Here is a 23,357-nt window from a genome sequence, read left to right on the forward strand (position 1 = left end):
TTTGATGATAACAGCCACTATGTATTGAACCTTTATTAAATGCCAGCCAGCCAGTGCTAGAGACTTAGCACTGGTTATATCTTATCCCTATGATATAAGGAGGTGCTGTTCAGGAGTTCCCAAAGCCACCCTCAGGTTCAGTGATTTGCTAGAAGAACTCACAGAGGTCAGCAAAGCTGTTATTGTAACTCAAGGTTACAGTTTATTTCAGTGGAAGAATACAAATTAAAGTCAGCAAAAGAAAGAGTCACATAGGGCAGAGCACAGGAGAAACAGAGTACAAGCTTCCAGTTTTTCTCTCCCAATAGAGTCACGTGGACACTGCTTGCTCCTCCCAGGAGTGATGTATGACAAAAACAGAATATTGCCAGCCAGGGACTTGCCTGAAGCTTGGTCAGGGTTTTTATTGGGGTCAGTCACATAGGCATGGTTGACCATCTGCATAGCTGACCTTAGTCACTCAGTCTCCATCCAATCCCTCCAGAGGTCAAGCTGATACCACATGGCTCAAGGACCCCGTCATAAATCACAAAGACTTTCTGGAGTGGCCCAAGGCCTCTTCCATAAATTACACTGTTAGCTTACATTATCTGTTGTGATCCCAGACACCCAGGTAAACAAAGACACACAATCAAGCAGCATATTCCAAGGGCTTATAAGTTACCTTCTAGGAGCAGGTCACAGGCCAGACCTTTAACATACGGCATATGGACAACCCAGATTTACTGAGTTAATCCTTTACTGCACATGAAATGTGTACTGCTATTTCCCTTTGCAGATGAAAAAACTGAGACTTAGTATCTTGTCCAGGGTCACACAGTAGAATCCCTTGACTCTATAGCAGGGGTCAGCAAACCTTTTCTTTAAGACTAGATAGTAAATACTTGTCTGGCTTTGTGGGCCATATGGTTGCTGTCCTAGCTACTCAGCTCTGTTACTGTAAGGAGAAAGAAGCCATAGACAATATGTAAACTAATGTCAATTGCTGTGTTCAGATAAAACTTTATTTACAAAAACAGGCAGCCTGCAGGCTATAGCTTGCCATAGCTTGCCAACCTTTGCTCTAAAGCATTAAAAAATAAACAGTTTGTACTCTATTCTACTTAAAGCAGAAGAGAAGACTTTTTGCTTTCAATTCTGCAAGGATAGATTTTAAGAGATGTTTGCCAGAATTCACTGAGTTCTTAACTAAATATTTAAAGATGTAGACTATTTTCAATATTAGCTCTTTTAAAAATAATCCCCGAAATCATTTATCTACTTCCTAGTGTAAACTTTTTGGATTTGTTTAAGGGAAGGGGAATGATACTTTTATCTTTCTGATACCGTGGTAAGCTTCAAAGTAGCAACTCTTTAGAAAATATTGATACATGACCCTGTCAATAATATTTGTCATTAAAATATCTGGCCCCCAAATTTGGGAATTAACAAACTTTATCCATCTCTCACCTTATATTTTAGGAACTTTAGAGGGTAAATAGGTTGATTTATAGGACATATGTCTAGCCTGCCACTTTTCTGCTTTTATGTATGGTTTTCTGTGAATTTTTAGAAATGCTTCCTTACTGATCTTTTACATATATATATTTCTGTCTTTTCTACAGACCTTGCTTTTTCTTTCTCTTGTATATCAGTTATACCCAGAATCCATATATAACAATTTTTAGATTTACCATGGTAGTAGTTGCTTAATGATTCTAGTTTTGACCCCCAGATAGTTGAAATGCTAGTGTACTTTTTTTTTTTTTAACATCTTTATTGGAGTATAATTGCTTTACAATGGTATGTTAGTTTCAGCTTCATAACAAAATGAATCAGTTATATATATACATATATTCCCATATCTCTTCCCGCTTGCGTCTCCCTCCCTCCCACCTAGTGTACTTTTTAATTTTTATTTTGAAACAATTGTAAATTCACAGAAAGTTGCAAAAGTAGTTTTCCTCCATGATTACATCTTAAGGCACAATATCAGAAGCAGAAATTTGGTATTAGTGTAATGAGTGTATGTAGTTCTGTGTATATTATCAAGTGTGCAGATTTTTGTAGCCACCACTGCAATCAAGATAATTATGCCATCACTACAAAGATATTCCTTATGCTACCCCTTTGTCACACATCCCTCCCTACCCCTAACTTCTGTAACCTTAGTAACCATTAATATGTTTTCCATCTCTGTAACTTGGTATTTTGAAATAAATGCCCAGGTTTGCAGTTGCTGGGCTGTCTGGTAATTGCATGCTTAGGTTTTAACTTGGGTGGACTTGGCCTCCAGGTTACTCCCCTGCGGTAGTAGGCAGTTGAAATGTTTTTTCAGTTCGTTTAGTGTCATCTGGGTTGTTTGGAGTCTACCTTACAAAGGTGTAGTTCAAGGGTCAGCTAGAGATTTGGACCAAGTTTAAAGCAGATTTGGGGGCTTTCTCTCTTAGGCTCTCCCGTTTCCAGGATTCCCAGCCTCACTTCCCAGTTTCTGACTTTGCCCTGTACTCTGTCTTCTGGTTCTTTGTGTCAGTATGGCAAATTTTTAGCCTTCCCCAGTGGTTCCAACCAATTAAGGCCTCTCTTTAAGAATAAATCCATAAAAACATGACTGTTACCCAGTGTCATTCCCTCTTTTCCTCCAGATTCTGCCTACTTTTCATATCTCTCCAGTGTTTTCAGGCAGAGTTTTTTTTTATAGTTCATCTGAGAGTTATAGTTGTTACCTGAAGAAGGATTAGCCCAATAAGAGATATTTATTTGCCATTTCTCAAACTGGACCTATTGTGTGTTCTTTTTAATTTTATACAAACGACAGCTTATCGTTCTTTGTCTTTTTTTAACTTAATGTATAATGGAGATTGTTTCCTTTCCATATATGTAATGATACTTTGTTTTTACAATTATATAATTATCCACTATATGGGTATACTCTATTCAACAAGTTACACTGTTGATGGACACTTGGTTTGTTCCCATTTTTTGCTATTTTAACATTGTTGCATTATGCATCCTTGAGCATAAGGCATTTTGCATATGTGCAAGCATTTTTGGATTAATTCTTAGAAGTAGAATTTTCAGATTGCCCTACATAGAGATTGCTTTGATTTATGCTTCCATCAACATTGTATGGGAATGACAGTTTTCTCCCCCACACACTCACCAACTCAGTATTAAATTTTTTTTATTTTTGTCCATCTGTACATTTTTACAAATGACTTTTCATTTGCTTTTCTCTTATGAGTCTAGTTAAGCATCTTTTAGTATGTGTAAAAGCCATTTACATTTTCTTATGTGAACTTCTCTTTTACATCCTTTGCCCATTTTTCTTTTGGGATTTTGGTCTTTTTTTATTTGCAGGAACTTTTCATATATTAAGCATATTTGTTCTTTGTCATATGTTGCCATAACTTTTTCCTGTTTTTTCATTTGTGTTTGACTTGGTTTCAAATGCCATCTTTAATAGTTTGGTTTTACCTTGAAGGAGCTTTTTATTTTTATTTAGTCAAATGTATGTGTTTTTTTTGTTTTTTTGTTGTTTTAATTTATTTTATTTTTTATTTTTATGGCTGTGTTGGGTCTTCGTTTCTGTGTGAGGGCTTTCTCTAGTTGCAGCAAGCGGGGGCCACTCTTCATCACGGTGCGCGGGCCTTTCACTGTCGCGGCCTCTCCTGTTGCGGAGCACAGGCTCCAGACGCACAGGCTCAGTAGTTGTGGCTCACAGGCCTAGTTGCTTCGCAGCATGTGGGATCTTCCCAGACCAGGGCTCGAACCCGTGTCCCCTGCATTGTCAGGCAGATTCTCAACCACTATGCCACCAGGGAAGCCCCTCAAATGTATGTTTTATTTTATGATATTTGAGTTATGAGTTGTATTTAGAGAAACCCTTCCCCGTTTCTGGATCAAAAATGTTCACCTGTATCTTTTTCTAGTGCTTTTTTGGTGTTATTATGTTTAAATTTTTTATCAATATAAATTTAAATTTTATCTTGGAAGAAAAAAAGTAGAAACGATGTAACCTTTCTGTTCTTATTTTGACAGGTGACTTCTGTCATCTTAGCATATGAAAATATTTTAAATGTTTGTATTCAAACCTGCCGATACTGTAATTCATGGTTTCTGCCTTTGGTGTCAGCTTAGGCTTTCTCCAGCCTCCAAATTATATAACTACTCACCTTTATTTTATTTTTGGTACTTGCAGTATTTTTTATATTTAAATCTTTAATGAACTTAAAGTATTTTGGCATATGGTGAATTGGTACCAAGCTTTTTTCCATCCAGTCAGCTAGCCTGTTGTTCTGTTACTATTTATTTTTTTATTTTTTTGTGGTATGTGGGCCTCTTACTGCTGTGGCCTCTCCCATTGCGGAGTACAGGCTCCGGACGTGCAGGCTCAGCAGCCGTGGCTCACGGGCCCAGCCGCTCCGCGGCATGTGGGATCTTCCTGGACCGGGGCACAAACTTGTGTCCCCTGCATCGGCAGGTGGACTCTCAACCACTGTGCCACCAGGGAAGCCCTGTTACTATTTATTGAATCATTTCCTCACAAATTTCAAATGCCATCTTTAATAGTTTCAATTTTTATGTATAGAATGATTCTTTTACTTGTCTTTTATTTCATTAATTGCTCAGGTCCTGTACCAATTCCATACTGTCAATTACTTGAAAAATAAAAACAGTCAGGAAGGCTTGCTTTAAAAGATACTAACATGTATTATAAATCTAAAATATTTCTGGCTATTCTTATATTCTTTTAAGAGCTTTAAACACACATTGTAATTTTTTAAATGTATAAATTAATTTGCAGGCAATTAACATTTTTTACCTTTAACATTCTCATCTAGGAACATGGTGTATCTTTCTATTTGCTAGTGTTTCATGTTACTCAGTTGATTTTTATAGTTACAATAGTATATATAGTGTGTACCATTATTGTAAAATATGATTGTGTATTTCAAAAAGACTAGAAAGATATAAAGTAAGATATTAAGTGGTTATCTCTGGCTGCCCAAATGATGGGTGATTTGGGGTGTTTATTTTCTTGGTGCTTTTTTTTCAAAGGTCTAGTATGTATAATTTTCTTATAATTAGAGAATCACAATTCCCAAAACATTAATTACTAATTGTAAAGTGCTTTAAGTGTAGCAATGTTTTAAATACATATAAATATTTCTAATGAAAAACACATTTATGTTGGTAAATACCACCTAAAAATAAAAATCACTCAAAGCTGTATTTTTCTGAATAAAAAGAAATATAACTTTAATTGTCCAAAATAATTTGAAATGGTGGCTTGCATAATTAAAGGTGACATCAAAAATTGGGAAAAATGTATTGATTTATATTAGTTTTTCTTAACAGCAGAGATTTTAAAATCAGTGTTCATATTTTAAATAATGTAGAGTAGAATTATTTTCCTGCTTGACCATAAGCTAGTCGTTTAATTAACATCTAGTACATTCTGATCTGATAAGCCTCATAGCCTAATATGGAATGCAGAGATAGTCACTTGTACTATTTAATCATAATCTCTTCACAGTGTAGATTTTTGGACAAGGTGACTATTCAAGAAGACAAAGAAGATATTTATGAAGTTTGCAAAAGGTCTGTAACATAACTTTTAATTACATAATGTTAAAATAGTCATTCATGTAATTTGTATCTTGAGCATATTTTTCATTCTCTCCTGTATATACTTGGGCTACTATGCCGTAAACAATATATGGGTATTATTTAAGTAATGTGTCAGGTGTTACCTTAAAGTTATCACTAAGTGTTTGGAGTCATTAAAATATTTTTTGAGGGAGGAATGAGGAATAGTGATAAAATAAAAGAAAAAAAGATGTGTATGTGACTTCTGTGAAGGTAAGACTAGCTGAAATCAGATGAACATTGCAATTTGCAGGTATCTTCTATGTCTGCAGCGATTAGTACTGAGAGCTACAGTACACTCACTGGAACACATACAGATACCAAATTTAGATTTAGAGGACACCTTGGGGGTCATTTGATCCACCCCCCACACCTATTTTGCTGTTGAGGCAAGGCACAGTCAGGTCAGGTGACAAATATGTTCAAGTTCTTTTATGTTAAGACAGTGTTTTTCAAAGTGTGGTCCTTGGAGCAGCTGCATCATGTGGGAACTTGTCATAAATGTAAATTATTTGTTCCCACCCCTGACCTACTGAATCAGAAACTCTGGAAATGGGGCCCATCAATCTGTGTTTCAACAAAGTCACCAACTAATCCTGCTACATGTTCAAGTTTGAGAACCATTACGTTAAAGAAAAGCCTAGGTAAGAATTAGATTGGCATAGAAGCCCGTATGGTTCATGCCCGCTTGAAGATCTTAAAAAGAAAATGTGACAAGGTTAACTTTTTTTTTTTCCTATTGAAAACATTTTGCTTACAAGCTAAATAGTTGCAACCTGCAGAGTTTTGTCATCACCTTGGCTCTACCATAATGACCAGGAGTGTGACATTGGGTAAGTCACCACATTACCCTGGGTTTCATTACCCAATCAAAATAAAAGAATTTTTCTAGATAATCTTTTCCATCTATAAAATTCCATAATTCATATTTGTTTGTTTTATGTTACTGCTTTTATTTTGTTTTATTTGGAGGGGGTATAATAATTGCACATATCAATGATATCCCAAGTTGGGGAGAGAAACAAATATTTTTGTGTGAAATTATTGAACTCCCATCAGTGCTACTAGGTTTCAACTGTTATAAGCATTGGCCCCTTTTCTTACTATTTTTACTCTCTGCTGGCCAAGGGAACCCCAGCTGAAAAAGCTTTATTAGAATTGTGTTTAAGGTAAAATACTGTAGTATCTGAATGAGGGTATAAGTCTTTCTCCGAAAAAGTAAATTTATATCATTTATATCTGATAGCTCTGAGGTACTTTCCACCCTCCCCCTTGCTTAAGTTATTTATTTTTCTAGGTTAAGTGACCTCCAGATTAAGGGTTTTTGTTAATTGGCTATATAGGATCTCACATATTAGAACACAGTCAAAGCTGTTTAAATCAGTAGCCTAGAACAATACATTTCTTATACCTTCTTCCCAAAGGAAGGTCTCAAGTACATGTATAAATTTATTATATATACATGTCCTGAAGAATAACTTACAATTCGTTTATTTTATTGCACTATTAATAGAATCATTGCATGATCTTTTCTGGATTTGGATGCTAGTCCAGTTCCTCCTCAAACCTTTTGTCTGACATGATCAGAAATACTTTGCTCTAGTTTTAACCCCACCACCCCACTTTTACCCATACCCTAGCCATTTAACAAGTATCAGTTTTCTAGTTAAGAAGGCAGGAACAACCTATTGAAAATACTGAAGAATCATAGTATATGATGGTAGTACACAGCATAGTATGTAGACTACATCAATACTACCATTAGGATGTGTTTCTACTTATTTGCATTACTTTATGTCTTTAGAATAAATTTAAATTCTGATTTTGGGTTTTCTGCTCACACAGCAGCAACTCTAAAAATACAGATAATGTGGTTGGTGAATGTCAGTTGGCAGCGCTGGGTGCCAAACCTCTGTGCTTATCAGTGCCAGTGCCACCTTTGAATCTAAGTGCTCATCAGGAAGACACATTACTGAAGCCCTGGATGAATGGTACGATTTTCTTAGTAAAATTCTGTTGGCTTTTGATAATATAGAAATGATACAGGAGATTTTTCCACCCAAAACAAAAAAGTTAAGAAAGAAATTGAGGGAATTCCCAGGCGGCAGTCCAGTGCTTAGGACTCTGCACATCCACTGCAGGGGGCACGAGTTCAAGCCCTGGTCAGTGAACTAAGATCCTGCAAGTTGTGTGGCAGGGCCCCCCCAAAAAAAGAAGAGAAAAAAATTGAAACAAGTATAGAATATGCTAAGATTAGAAGGTTTGTGTACCTTTAGTTAGTACTTTTAATGGAGCAACTTCTGAGATATCTATATTTATGCAATAGTGTTAGTATAGGTAAATTATAGTCTATACGTAAAATATTCATATTTTAAGTGAGTGTTTTAGAAATTTAGAATGTAGTTTAGAATTTGTGTCTTTTTTGATAATTCATAATGCTGTGAAAAAATAAACTAGATTGAAGAATTAATTTAGAAACAATAAAATCCTGTTGTGTATGTAGCTCACACCTAACTCTTCTGGACTTCCCATTACTGACTTCATGCTGCCTGGTGTTGTGTACTATAGCAGCAAGCCCATGATGATCACGTGTTTTATCTTAAAAAGCTTTACCTGTTTCATAATGAAAAGTACTGCAAAGCTATGCAGCAAAAACGTCAGCTTGTCCCAAATTATATCTGGATGCTGCCAAAATGAAAAATGAAATTGCTTAAGATAAAAACATTTTTGTGTTATCTTTCGAAAAAATAATTTGTAAATGTCCTAATTCTCATTTTAAAAGACTAACATTAAGGGATAATGATCCCTGGTATAATAGTCAGCTCGGGCTGCCATAACAAAATGCCACAGACTGGGTGGCTTAAACAACAGATATTCATTTCACACAGTTCTGGAAGCTAGAAGTCCAAGATCAGGTTTCTGGTAGAGTTCAGTTTCTGGCTGTCTTCCTGGCTTACAGACGGCAGCCTTTTCACTAAGTCCTCACATGGCCTTTCCTTGGTGCATGTGCATGCGGGGGGGGGGGGGGGCGGGAGAGAGAGAGAGAGAGAGAGAAAGCTCTCTGTTGTCTCTTATAAAGACATTGATTCTATCAGATCAGGGCCTCATTTTTACAACCCCATTTAGCCTTAATTACTTCTGCAAAAGGCCCTAACTCCAAATACAGTCACTTTGGGGGTTAAGGCTTCAATATATGAATTGGGGGGAGACACAGTCGGTCCATAGCACCTGGGTTTGTCAGTAGTTTTCTTCCCTAAGAAAGGTTTATTGTGTGTAATATTTGTCTGTTTAACTTACAGACAATCATTTGAATATAGTACTCAGTTCTGCTGTGTAAGGCTTTTAAGAAAGCATCTTTAGCTTATAATGAATTTAAAATGTTAAGTTCAGATCTAGACATCCTTAAGGAACACCTAAGATGTAAATTACTGTATATTTCACAGGAACATACCACAGCAGCAGACCTTGAACTGAGCACAAGAAGTTCAAAGTGAAATATTAAAGCAGATAGTAGTAGTCATCTGTTTGATTGTTATGAAAGGAATAAGTTGTAACATATTGGAATGTAATGTCATTCTTAATCATTTCTAGATTTCAGATTTCCAGGAAAACATTCTCTTCTAAAACCGCAGGATCCTGAAATTTGTGAAATATTTAAGAGGGAAAAAACTATAGGGGTAAGCGCCCCATTAAAAAAAAAATAATAATCTTATAAGCTTGTGCTTTGGGGCTTTCTGATTAATTTCCCTATCATCATTTAAGCAGTTCTGGACATTTTATGGATTTTAAATGGGGGTTGGTGGTAAGGGACAGAAAATGGGTAGCGATTCAGAGGATATTCACAAACAGTATAACAGGTTTAAGGCAGAGGGTGGGGGATGGGATATCCAAAACAGAAAATACAGGATGAATAGTTCCCTGTGATGAAGGAGAAAGCTAGTGATATAAAGCAATTGATAGGAAAAGCCTGTTGTAAAAAGCTTTCACTCATTGCCTTTTTCCAATAATCAGAAAAGCTAAGGAGATTTTTGGTTCTAATAAATGCATCTGAAATATGCATATTATTACAGAATTAACTTTTTATACAAGTTAAAAGGGCAGGCACATGAGAAGGAGGAGGGAAAGTATAAACTTTTAAAACCACGTAAAGTAAAATGGTAGTAACTTTGATGAAATATAAAAGTTTTACACTAAAGGAAATTGCAAAAATTCAGACAAATAACTTTAAATTGATTTTTTTCATAATTTTTTAAAATATAAATTGTTTGGAGTTACTTTTTATCAAGTCAGCAAACAATTTATCGTGATACTTTTTTGGATGTATAATATTTCTGATTGTTTCAAATACTTTCTCACTTGATTGCAGTAAGTGTTTTACAATTAACACAGAAAGGGAATTTGTCTAATTTTCTAGGTGTTCCAGAAGTCCCTAGGGTTGATGATACCCCATAGATATTGCAAATTTCATTTTAATACATTACGTGGCTGTGAGCGATCACAGTGCAAGTTTGCTCACGTGCCTGAGCAAGGGGATGAAAAGGTAAAATATGTTAAGTCTTTGAAGTAGAGATTGTTTTAATAACCATCTCAGTCATATGTTTTAATTCAGATTTTCATCAACTCCTAATATATGAGCTTTGCCTGATTTTGTGCTTTACATAAATGGAATCATACAATTTGTATTCTTTTGTTTCTGGCTGCTTTTGCTCAACATTTTTGAGATTCATCTGTACTTTTTTACTTAATTGTAGATGCTTCTTTCTCATTGCTGTATAATATTAAATATTCCATTGTATGAGTATATCAAAATGTTTTTTGTTGATAAATACTGCTTTTGATGGGTGATTTCTAAATTTGGTAAATACAGTAGTGTTCTGCATGTCTTTTGGTGAACATATGAACACATTCTGATGGGTTATACTTAAAACTGGAATTATTGGGTCAAAGGGTCTACATATATTCAACTTTAGTAGATACTGCCAGACAGATTTCCAAAGTGGTTTACCAAATTACACTCTAACCAGCAATGTTTGAGAGTTCTGGTTGCTTTACATCCTCACCATCTCTTGGTGTTATCAGCCTTTTAATTTAAGCCATTCTAGTGGGTGGGGAGTGATACTCTCCCTAGTGATTGATGAAGTTGAGCATCTTTCAAAATGTTTGTTAGGTGTTTGAATATCCCCTTTCTGTAAATATCTAAATATTTTGCCTATATTCTAGAGGATTATCTTTTTCTCGTCCATCTTAAGAATTCTGTATATATTTTAGATACAAATGCTTTGTTGGATATACGTATTGCAAATAACTTTTACTACTTTACAAGTTGCCTTTTCAGCCTTTTATTTTTTAAATTTTTTTTGAGTATAGTTGATTTACAATGTTGTGTTAGTTTCATGTGTACAGCAAAGTAAATCAGTTATATATATATATATACATATATCCACTCTTTTTTAGATTCTTTTCACATATAGGTCATTACAGAGTATTGAGTAGAGTTCCCTGTGCTGTACAGTAGGTGCTTATTAGTTATCTATTTTATATATAGTAGTATGTATATGACAATCCCAATATCCCAATTTATCCCTTCCCCTCCCCTTTTCCCCCGGTAAACCATAAGTTTGTTTTCTACATCTGTGACTCTAGTTCTATTTTGTAAATAAGTTCATTTGTACCATTTTTTTAGATTCCACATATAAGCATATTTGTCTTTCTGTTTCTGACTTACTTCACTTAGTATGATCATCTCTAGTTGCATCCATCTTGCTGCAAATAGCATTATTTCATTCTTTTTTATGGCTGAGTAATATTCCATTGTATATATGTACCACATCTTCTTTATCCACTCCTCTGTCATAGGACATTTAGATTGCTTCCATGTCTTGGCTATTATAAATAATGCTGCAGTGAATGTTGGGGTGTGTGTATCTTTTCAATTTATGATTTTCTCCAGATATATGCCCAAGAGGGGGATTGCTGGATCATATGTTATTTCTATATTTAGTTTTTTAAGGAACCTCCATACTGTGCTCCATAATGGTACCAATTTACATTGCATCAACAGACCTTTTCACCCTTTTATTTAATTAATTAATTTATTTATTTATTTATTTTGGCTTAGTTAAATCTCTAATTTTATTTTAACATCTTTATTGGAGTATAATTGCTTTACATTGTTGTGTTAGTTGCTGCTGTATAACACAGTGAATCAGCTATACGTACACGTATATCCCCATATACCTTCCCTCTTGCGTCTCCTTCCCACTCTCCCTATCCCACCCCTCTAGGTGGTCACAAAGCACGAGCTGATCTCCCTGTGCTATGCGGCTGCTTCCCACTAGCTATCTGTTTTACATTTGGTGGTGTATATATGTCATTGCCACTCTCTCACTTCGTCTCAGCTTACCCTTCCCCCTCCCTGTGTCCTCAAGTCCATTCTCTGTGTCTTTATTCCTGTCTTGTTCCTAGGTTCTTCAGAACTGTTTTTTCTTTCTTTTTTTTAGATTCCATATATATGTATGTATTAGCATACGGTATTTGTTTTTCTCTTTCTGACTTACTTCATTCTGTATGACATCCACCTCACTACAAATAATTCAATTTCATTTCTTTTTATGGCTGAGTAATATTCCATTATATATATGCCACATCTTCTTTATCCATTCATCTGTCAATGGACACTTAGGTTGCTTCCATGTCCTGGCTATTGTAAATAGAGCTGCAGTGAACATTGTGGTACATGACTCTTTTTGAATTATGGTTTTCTTAGGGTATATGCCCAGTAGTGGGATTGCTGGGTCATATGGTAGTTCTATTTGTAGTTTTTTAAGGAACCTCCATACTGTTCTCCATAGTGGCTGTATCAATTTACATTCCTACCAACAGTGCAAGAGGGTTCCCTTTTCTCCACACCCTTTCCAGCATTGATTGATTGTAGATTTTTTGATGATGCCCATTCTGACTGGCGTGAGGTGAGACCTCATTGTAGTTTTGATTTGCTTTTCTCTAATGATTAGTGATGCTGAGCATCCTTTCATGTGTTTGTTGGCAATCTGTATATCTTCTTTGGAGAAATATCCATTTAGGTCTTCTACCCATTTTTGAATTGGGTTGTTTGTTTTTTTGATATTGAGCTGCATGAGCTGCTTGTATATTTTGGAGATTAATCCTTTGTCAGTTGCTTCATTTGCAAATATTTTCTCCCATTCTGAGGGTTGTCATTTTGTCTTGTTTGTGGTTTCCTTTGCTGTGCAAAAGCTTTTAAGTTTCATTAGGTTCCGTTTGTTTATTTTTGTTTTTATTTCCATTACTCTAGGAGGTGGGTCAAACTTTTCACCCTTTTAAAAGTGTCTTTGGTAAACAAAATTATTAATCTTTATATAGTCCAATCTTATCTATTTATTTCCCTTTTATGGTGTTGACTTTTTACATGCTGTTCAAGAAAGCTTTGCCAAGATCATGAAGATGTTCTTTTATGTTTTTCCTTTAAAAGTTTTCTTGTCTTGTCTGATATTTACATTTAGAACTCTAAGCCATCTAGAATTAATTTTTGTTTAGGATGTGAGAAGGTCTAGATACATATTTTTTCCCATGTGTATCTCCAGGTGACCCCAAACCATCCTTTCCCCCACTGCACTGCAGTATCACCATGTCATAAATCAGCTGATTGTGTATGAGTGGGTCTATTTATAGGATCTCTGTTCTAATCCATTGGTCCATGTGTTTCTCCTTATACCAGTAAAAGAAGTCCTCGCTTCCCCAGTTGATTGCTAATCTTGACTCTGTTTCCTAGGCTATTTCTTTGACAGAGATTCTCTGAATAAGACTTTTGTAATGAATTCAACGTACATTTCAAATCTTAGTTAACCTAACATCAGCTTCTTTATTCCATTGCTTTCAATTGACTTAAAAAAATTGGAATAAGCAAAAAGATAGGACTGAAATTTGTGTAGATTTTACGAAATATAAAAAGGTAATTTTACATTTTTCGTGACTTTTATAGGTTTGTATGGATGTGTTTAAGAAATATATAAGTATCAACGAACTTTGTTTGCTACAACGTGCAGGTATGAGACAATGGAATGATTACTATGAATTTATTAATACAAGAGTTTCAAACAATGTGCTATTGTCTTAATAGTTTGAAAGTAAATTCATTACTTTTGAGTATGAAAACTGAATGCCTTAGAGTAGCTCTCTTGGTGTTAGTAAGGATTAATAATAAATGTGGCATTTTGGTTAATACAAAAAGTATAATCCACCTAACACTGTAATTCCCTCACATACTAATATTTTTGTGACATAGAAATTTTATTTACAGTTGTAAGACAGGAAAAAAGATATTATTAATTGGCTTAAAATCTTTCTGAAGGGATCTTTGAGAAACTGTATCTTCCTTACGTATTAGCCCTTTTCTTTTTACACTATCCCTTGTAGCCAGTGCACCATCCATCGTTCTGTGCAGTTCCCTAAATAGGGCATGCTGTGTTATAATAGAGAGGGCACTGCTGTCTCTACCCAGGATCCCTTTCTTTTATCCCACTTCCCCATAGCAAAGACCTATTCATCTTTCAAAGCTTACTCATAGGAAATAAGATAATCTCCTCTATTAGGCCCTTATCTGACTCCACAGCCTCATCCCATTCCCTGCTCCCATCTCCCCCTACTACGTTGTGAGCCCTAAGAGGAAGGGACCAAGCTTTACATTGTCACCCTGACACAGCCACCAAAACCACATAGTATTATGGTAACAGAGTACCATATTCATCTGCTTAAAATCTCATCTAGCTAAAAACAAAATCTCTGACAAGTTTGTTTTGCTGGTGATATCATCTCCTCTAAGAATTAGAGGAAGCATATGAGGGAACTGGTAGTCTGGACTTAATCCAGCTGTAGCAAAGAGGAGGTAGTTAAGGTAGAAGTAATAGGAGCCTATATAGGGAATATACCTGTCACCTGACACGTTGTGATAACCAAGGGGGAGAAGCTACATATGGTTAGATATGGATGAACATTTATATTCCAGAAATAATTCCATAACATATATGGAAGAAAAGAGGATGACATGAGAAAAATGCAAAACTCCCCAAAACATAATTCTGGTTGTGTGAATATCCAGTATGGGAAAAGGAAAAATATATGTTTATTCAGTTATAAAACAATAAATACAGAAAACAAAAATAAAAACCTATAGTGAAGAATCAGTGCAGGAAGTTGGCAAAAACCTATATAAATTACGTTTGATGTGAAAATAGAAAGATCAGCAGAACAGATAGATAGCTCAGAATAAACTTGATATTATGTATAAAGAGGTTTAGTGTTTAGAAAGACCATAGGGTTTGGGAAGGAAGATTCATTTTATGAATGATGTTAGGAAAACTGGATAGCAACTTAGAAAGAGAAACTCTGAATATCACTGGTATAAAGTATAGATCTAACTGCTCAGGCCCTACAGAGAGGCCTCAGGGACCACCTAGTTCACAAGGGGAGGTACTGAGAGGGTGAGACTCCCCATTACCCTATTTAACCATAAGTTCATTTTTATCTGTTTTATATTTAAATTTCCACATAAAATTCTTTTTCCAGAAGTTGTTTGACTAAAAACATTGTGAAAAACTACTACTGCTTAGCATACACCAAAATGAATAATTGTAGTATGTTGGTAATTCAGTAAAAAGAATTAACATTTTCAATCAGATTTTTTTGAAAGTTGATAATTTCTGTGGTTTAGAGTAATCAAAGGAAGCACAAAAGATAAAAATTTGTTTATGTAAACTGAAAAAAGCTATTAGCTTCAAATATTTTAAAATATATGTATTCTGAGCTCCAGAGTTACCACATTATTGGATTCAAATGCCCACTTTTCAATCAAAAAGTCATATGACATACAAAGAAATGAGCAAAATATGGCCTATTCAAAGGAAAAAATAAATCAACAGAAACTATCCTTGTAAAAGACCTGATGGCAGATAAATTAGACAGTGATTTTAAAACATTTGTCTTAAAGGTGCTTGAAGAACTAAGGAAGATGTGGGGAAAGTCAAGAAAATAATGTGTGAACAAAATGGAAATATCAGAGCGATAGGAAACCTAAAAAGAAACCAGAAAAATTCTGGAGTTGAAAAATACAATAACTGAAATGAAAAATTCACTAGAGGGATTCAAAGGCAGATTTGAGCAGGCAAAAGAATCAGATAACTTGAAGATAGGAGAGTGGAAATTATCAGGTCTGAGGAACAGAAAGAAAAATGTTTGAAGAAAAGTGAATACAGCCTGAGGAACACCATGAAACAGAACACTGTGGAAGTCTCAGAAGGAGAAGAGAAAGAGAAAAGGGTAGAGAGAATATTGAGCAAATAATGGCTGAAAACTTCCCAAATTTGATGAAAGTTGTAAATATAAATATCCAAGAAGCTCAGCAAACTCTAAGATGAACTCAAAGAGACACACACCAAGACACGTTTTAATCAAACTTTCAAAAGCCAGAGGCAAAGAGAGGGTCTTGAAAGCAGCAAGAGAGAAGCAAATTGTCACATACAAGGGATCCTCAATAAGATTATAAGCAGATTTCTCATCAGAAACTTTGGAGGCCAGAAGGCAGTAGGCCAATATATTCAAAGTACTAAAAGAAAATATCTGTCAACCGAGAATCCTGTATCTTCAGAATTGAGGGATAAATTATTGATATGACATTCCCGGATAAACAAAAGCTGAGAGAGTTTGTTTTCTTTAGACCTGCCCTTCAAGAAATGCTCAAGGGAGGCCTGCAAAGTGAAATTAAAGGACATGAGACAGTAACCTGAGGTCATATGGAGAAATAAGGATCTCAATAAAAGTAAATACGTGGGTAGTTATAAAAGCTAGTATTATTGTAACAGTGGTTTGTACTGTACTTTCTGGTTTTTACATGATTTAAGAAACTAATACCTTTAAAGAAAAGTATATTATTAGTGTAAAAACTAGTATTATTGTAAATTTGACTGGTAACTCCAAATCCTCTTTTCCATATTATTTAAGAGACTGATGCATTTGAAAGAACTGTTAATTAATGTTTTCGGGCACACAGTATATAAAAATGTAATTTGTTACCTTAGCAACTGAAAGGGGTGGGGATGGAGCTGTGAATAAGCAGAGTTTTTGTATAATATTGAAGTTAAGCTGGTATAAATCCCATGGTAACCTCAATAACTATAGAATATGCACAAATGGAAATGAAAAAGGAGTTAAAACTCACTCAAAAAATCAGCTAAACACAAAAGAAGAGAGTAATGCAGGAAATGAGGGACAAAAAAGCTATGAGACATACAGAAAACAAATAGCAAAATCAGAAGTAAGTCCTTCATTATCAGTAATTACTTTTAAAGTAAATGGATTAAATTCTCCATTCAAAAGACACAGATTGGCAGAATGAATAAAAACACATTATCCAATTACATGCTGTCTACAAAATTTTCACTTTAGAGCCAAAGGCAAATAGATTGAAAGTGAAATGATGGAAAAAATATTCTATACAAATAGTAACCAGAAGAGAGCAGGAGTGGCTATACTAATATTAGACAAAATAGACTTTAAATCAAAAAAGGTTACAAGAGACAAAGAAGGACATTATATATAGTAATGAAAGGTTCAGTATAGCAGCAGTATAAACGTTTATACCTAATGACAGAGGATCAAAATACATAAAGCAAAAACTGGGCTTCCCTGGTGGCGCAGTGGTTGAGAGTCTGCCTGCCGATGCAGGGGACACAGGTTCGTGGCCCGGTCCAGGAAGATCCCAAATGCCGCAGAGCGGCTGGGCCTGTGAGCCATGGCCACTGAGCCTGTGTGTCCGGAGCCTGTGCTCCGCAACGGGAGAGGCCACAACAGTGAGAGGCCCACATACCGCAAGAAAAACAAAAACAAAGCAAAAACTTACAGAATTAATGAGAGAAATAGACAGTTCTACAATAATAGTTGGAGACTTCAATACCCCACTCACAATAATGGATGGAACAACCAGACAGAAGTAAAGAAATAGAGGACTCAACACAATATACCCACTAGATCTAACAGACACATACAGAACACTTTACCCAACAACAGTAGTTTACATATTCTTCTCAAAAGCACATGAGGCATCTTCCCAATAGGCCATGTGTTTGGCCACAAATTAAGTCTCAACAGATTTTAGAAGATAGATATTATACAAAGTATCTCCTCTGATCACAGCAGGATGGAATTAGAAACCAGTAACAGAAGAAAACTGGAAAATTAACAAAATTGTGGAAATCGAACATACTTTTAAGCAACCAAGGGATCACAGAAGATGTCACAAGGGAAATCAGAAAATACTTAGAGACAAATGAAAATGAAACACAACATTCCAAAACTTATGAGATGGAGTGAAAATGGTACTTAAGAGGGAAATTTATAGCTATTGTATAAATGTTTATGTTAAAAAACAAGAAAGATGTCAAATCAACAACCTAACTTTACAACTTAAGAACCTAGAGAAAGAAAAACAAACTAAACCTAAAGCTAGTAGAAGGAAGGAAATGATAAAGATCAGAGCAGAGATAAATGAAATAGAGAACAATGAGAATAGAAAAACAATGAGAAGAAAATCAATAAAACTGAAAGCTGGTATTTCAAGAAGACCAACAAAATTAACAAATCTTTGGCTAGATGGACTAAGAAAAAAGGAGAGAAGATTGAAATTGCTAAAATAAAAAAAGTGGGGACAATAATACAATTCTACAGAAATAAAAATGATTATAAGAGAATACTGTGAATAATTGTGTGCCAAACAAATTGAATAACTTAGATGAAATGGACAAATTCCTAGAAAAACAAAATCTTCCAAGACTAAATAATGAAGAAATAGAAAATCTGAATAGATCTACAGCTAGTAAGGAGATTGAATCAGTAATCAAAAATGTTCTGACAAAGAAAAGCCATGCACCAAATGGTTTCACTGGTGAGTTCTACCAGACATTTAAAGAACTAATATCAATCCTCAAACTTTTCCCAAAAATTGAGGCGGGAACACTTGCTAACTCATTCTATGAGGCTGAGGCTACCATTGCCCTGATACCAAAGCCAGATAAAGAAACTGCCAAAAAGGTAACTACAGATTGATACCCCTTATGAACATTGATACAGAAATCCTCAACAAAAACTAACAAACCAAATTCAGCAGCATATTGGAAGGATCATAGACCATGACCAAGTGGAATTTATTCTTAGAATGCAAGGATAGTTCAACATACAAAAGTCAATCAGAATAATACACCACATTAACCGAATGAAGGGGAAAAACCACATGATCATCTCAATTGATTCAGAAAAAGCATTTGACAAAATTCAACACCTTTTCATGATAAAAACACTCAAAAGACTAGGAATAAAAGGAAACTACCTCAACATTTAAAAAGCCATATCTGGGCATTTCTATACACTGACATTGAACAATCTGAAAAGGAAATTACAAAAACAATTCCATTTACAATAGCATAAAAAAGAATAAAATACTTATTAACTTAACCAAGGAAGTGATAGACTTGTATGATGAAATCTACAAAACATTGCTGAAAGAAATTAAAGATAAATTAATGGAAACACATCCCATGTTCACAGATTGGAAAACTTAGTATTGTTAAAATGTCAGGGGCTTCCCTGGTGGCGCAGTGATTGAGAGTCTGCCTGCTGATGCAGGGGACACAGGTTCGTGCCCCGGTCTGGGAAGATCCCACATGCCATGGAGCGGCTGGGCCCGTGAGCCATGGCCGCTGAACCTGCGTGTCCGGAGCCTGTGCTCCGCAACGGGAGAGGCCACACAGTGAGAGGCCCGTGTACCGCAAAAAAAAAAAAAAAAAAGTCATTACTTCCCAAGTGATCCCCAAGGAATCCCGAAATAATCTTGAAAAAGAAAAAACCTGGAGGATTCATACTTCCTATCTTGAAAACTTACTACAGAGCTATAATAATCAAAACAGTGTGGTACTGGCATAAAGACAGACATATAAACCAATGGGCTAGAATAGACAGCCGGGATATAAAGCCTCACATATATGGTCAAATGATTTTTGAGAAGGATGCCAAGATCATTCACTAGTGAAAGGATAGTTTTTTAGTGCTGGGAAAACTAAATATCCACAAGCAAAAGAATAAAATTGGCCCTTATCTAACACTATATACAAAAATTAGTTCAAAATTGATTAAAGACCTTAATGTAAGACCTACAACAATAAAACTCTGAGAATAAAGCACAAGGACAAAAGCATCACACATTGGATTTGGCAGTGATTTCTTGGTTATGACACCAAAGACAATGGGAACAAAGAAAAAATAGACAAATTGAACTTCATGAAAAATTTAAAATTTTGTTCATTATGAGACAATATCAGCAAGATAAAAGAGCAGCCCACAGAATGGGAGAAAGTATTTGTAAATCATATATCTGATAAAGGATTGGTATCCAGAATATACAGAGAACCTGTAAAACTCAACAACAACACCTGATTCAAAAATAGGCAAAGTACTTGAAAAGACATTTCTCCGAAGATACACAAATGGCCAATAAGCATGTAAAAAGATGCTCAGTATCACCAATCCTAAGGGAAATGCAAATCAAAACTACATTGAGGTACCACCTTACACCCATTAGGATGACTGCTATCGAAAAAAACAGAAAACAACAAGTGTTAGTGAGGGTGTGGAGAAAGTGGAACCCTTATACCCTATCGGCAGGAATGTAAAATAGTACAGACACTGTGGAAAAACAGTATGACAGTTCCTCAAATTAAAAATAGAGTTAATGTATGGCCCAGCAATTCTTCTCTTGACATATACACAAAAGAATTGACAGCAGGGTCTCAAAAGATATTTGTACACCCATGTTTATAGCAGCATTATTCACAGTAAAATGTGAAGCAACCCAAGTGTCCGTTAAGAAACTACTTTCTCAAAGGAAATGTTATAATTTTTGGTAGAATGTTCATATCATAAATTGGAATAAAAATATCCCCAGGGTCAACATGTTGGTGGGGGTTAAAACAGCAAGAAGGGGTATATGTCAAAATTGTCTGCATCCACCCCTAAACAGGCCACTGCCTAAAGTCTCCATGGGAGTGTGGCTCCTTAGGAGTTCGTATTTAGACCATTATGTATGAGGCAGTTTGGCCCTGTTTTTTGTGGGTAGCATATAAGTTAGCTCCCAATCTAGTGCCTAACATCTTGGTTAACATGTTGTTGCCATTAACTTTTGCTTTAATTTATTTTCATCAAGTATTTCTGATACTGGAAGTGTACCTTTTAAGAAAATGAATTTATACTACTTGATCTTTAAATATGGAAAGATTGTCTAATTTAGGAAAGATGAATATCTTAAAAGCAGCAAATAACTTTAACATATACTTCTTCCTTTTTAGTAAACACGTTTATGGCGTACTACAGAAAGTTCCCTCCGGGTATACACTTTGATCTACAAGTGCTAAATAACCTTCTCAATTCTTTACTCAAACATTGTTTACTGAGAGAAGTATTTCAGGTCATGAGCCTCAGCATAATGGTTAAAATGCTGGTAAGTAACCTGAAAATATTTCTAATACTTTAAGTTAATTTATCTGTTATATTTCTTGTTTGTATAATTGAGCAGTTACATTTCTGTTTGTTGAATACTTCGTAGAGAACACTTGTGTTTTTCAGCATAAACGAATTTGAGAAACTTGAGGTGTACTGAAAGAAGACATGAAAATGAGTGTAATTTTTTTGTTTTATCCAGCCTGCTCTGAAAATATTACTAAAAACATTTGAGTGTGTGGCAACTATGAAATTAAGGAATGCTGTACCTGCTTTAATTGATATCTTTTGCAAGGTATGATTTCATTTTATCCCTTTTATTCTCTAATACTGAATAACCAAGAAAATAATGATTTCTGCTTACACTCTTAAATTGCCTTTTACTCACATTCTTAATGCCAAAGAATTCTGTTTTCAGAAATGTTCTTTTTCTCCCAAAATAGGGTTTATAAACAGACTCCAGTGACTGGCAGGGCTTCCCCTTAATTAAATAGTTGTAAGCACTCGAGGTGACTTCTTTCAGCTTCGTGAACTGTCCTCATCTCTACTTCTTAAGGATGATTAAAGAAAGTTTTCTTTTTCAAAAAGATTTGAGGTCATATATAACAAAAGTAAATACACAAGTCAATGTATAAATAGGACATTGTTACCAAACAAAGCAGATAGATAAGAATATGGTGGCAAGGAGTTAATTTTCTATTTGGCATTAAGCAAAAAGAAAAACAAAAATTTTTACAGCTTTTTAAAGGTATATTAAAATTTTTACTGTTGTTGAATATTTCCTAGTATTTGGTACTACCCAGCCATTCATTTCAGAATAGGCTTAATAGCAGGAAAACACCCAATTCTCACCCATTCTCTTCAGGAAGCAGCATTGGAACCACTCTAGCAGATGAACAAATATTTCAGTGAATACCTCTAGTACCATATTACAAAACTTGACAAAGTTACTTGCCTGGAAATTTTTTGAATCAAGAATTACTCAAACTTCCAGTTACATAACAAATGAGTCACAGGGATGAAATGTACGGCATGGGGAATATAATCAGTAATAATGTAGTATCTTTGTATGGTGACAGTAACTAGACTTATGGTTATCATTTTGTAATGTACAGAAATATCAAATCACCATGTTGTGCACCAGTAACTAACGTAGTGTTGTAGGTTAATTATACTTCAGAAAACAAACTCATAGAAAAAGAGATCAGATTTATGGTTACCAGAGGCAGGGGGTGGGGGGATTGGGAATTGGATGAAGGTGGTCAAAACTTACAAACTTCCAGTTATCAGATAAATGAGAATTAGGGATGTATTATACAACATGAAGAATAGAATGAACACGGCTGTGTGTTCTCTATGAAAGTTCTAAGAGAGTAAATCCTGAGAGCTCTCATCACAAGGAAACAATTTTTTTTCTTTTATTTTGTATGTATATGAGATGATGGATGTTCACTCAAATTACTGTAATCTTTTTGTGATGTATGTAAGTCAAATCATTATGCTGTGCACCTTAAACTTATACAGTGCTGCATGTCAGTTATATCTCAACAAAACTGGTAGATAGATAGATAAATTTAAAATTAAAAAAATGAAAAGAAATTACTGCTCACCTGTAGTCATTGTAGAAAACCTCAGTTTAATACCTCTCAGGAATTTTATCATCAGGGATACAGTACAACCACCAGTGCTATACTTACTAAAAGACAGAATGAATACCAATGAGGTACAGCTGATAAAGTGGTTGAGATAACTTGGAGAACAGGAAGAATATACAAGTTTGCATTCAAAAGTATTATTTTCATTTTTGCTTTAAATTCTTGATGTAAGCAGTCTTATTGTGGTTCTCAAATATTTGAAGAAAAATATGCTTCAAAGTTTTAAAATGAATTTTAATTCTGTTTGTCTCCATGTTACACTTCTTCCATCAGTCTCATTTTTTTCCACACACATTGGTTTTGACTCTCATATTTTTATGAGAATGACTACTGTTTTCCCTCTTCTACAGCTTGTTGAAGCTGGGATGGTACTTGACCCAGAACACTTTAACTATATTATTAAGCTTTTATACCAAGTACAGGCTTCCAAGCAAGAAATAACTGAAGTTCTGGAAATGAAATCCAGGTAAGAAGGATCACTATAATTAGGACTAAAATATATGTATTTTGGTGGGG

General features: G+C 35.0%; 1 protein-coding gene across 1 annotated transcript in view; it reads left to right on the plus strand.

Annotated features, from left to right (window-relative positions):
* TOPAZ1 (testis and ovary specific TOPAZ 1) overlaps positions 1-23,357 on the plus strand; it is a 67,694-nt gene that overhangs the window by 17,919 nt on the left and 26,418 nt on the right. Inside the window, exons 5-12 of the mRNA XM_060164078.1 lie at positions 5,519-5,583; positions 7,477-7,622; positions 9,223-9,308; positions 10,046-10,171; positions 13,631-13,694; positions 21,036-21,187; positions 21,389-21,481; positions 23,192-23,307. Coding sequence (XP_060020061.1) covers positions 5,519-5,583; positions 7,477-7,622; positions 9,223-9,308; positions 10,046-10,171; positions 13,631-13,694; positions 21,036-21,187; positions 21,389-21,481; positions 23,192-23,307 — 848 coding nt within the window. The remainder of the gene's footprint in view (positions 1-5,518; positions 5,584-7,476; positions 7,623-9,222; positions 9,309-10,045; positions 10,172-13,630; positions 13,695-21,035; positions 21,188-21,388; positions 21,482-23,191; positions 23,308-23,357) is intronic.

The sequence above is a fragment of the Lagenorhynchus albirostris genome, chromosome 10, assembly GCF_949774975.1.
Source record: "Lagenorhynchus albirostris chromosome 10, mLagAlb1.1, whole genome shotgun sequence".
NCBI classification, from domain to species: domain Eukaryota; kingdom Metazoa; phylum Chordata; class Mammalia; order Artiodactyla; family Delphinidae; genus Lagenorhynchus; species Lagenorhynchus albirostris.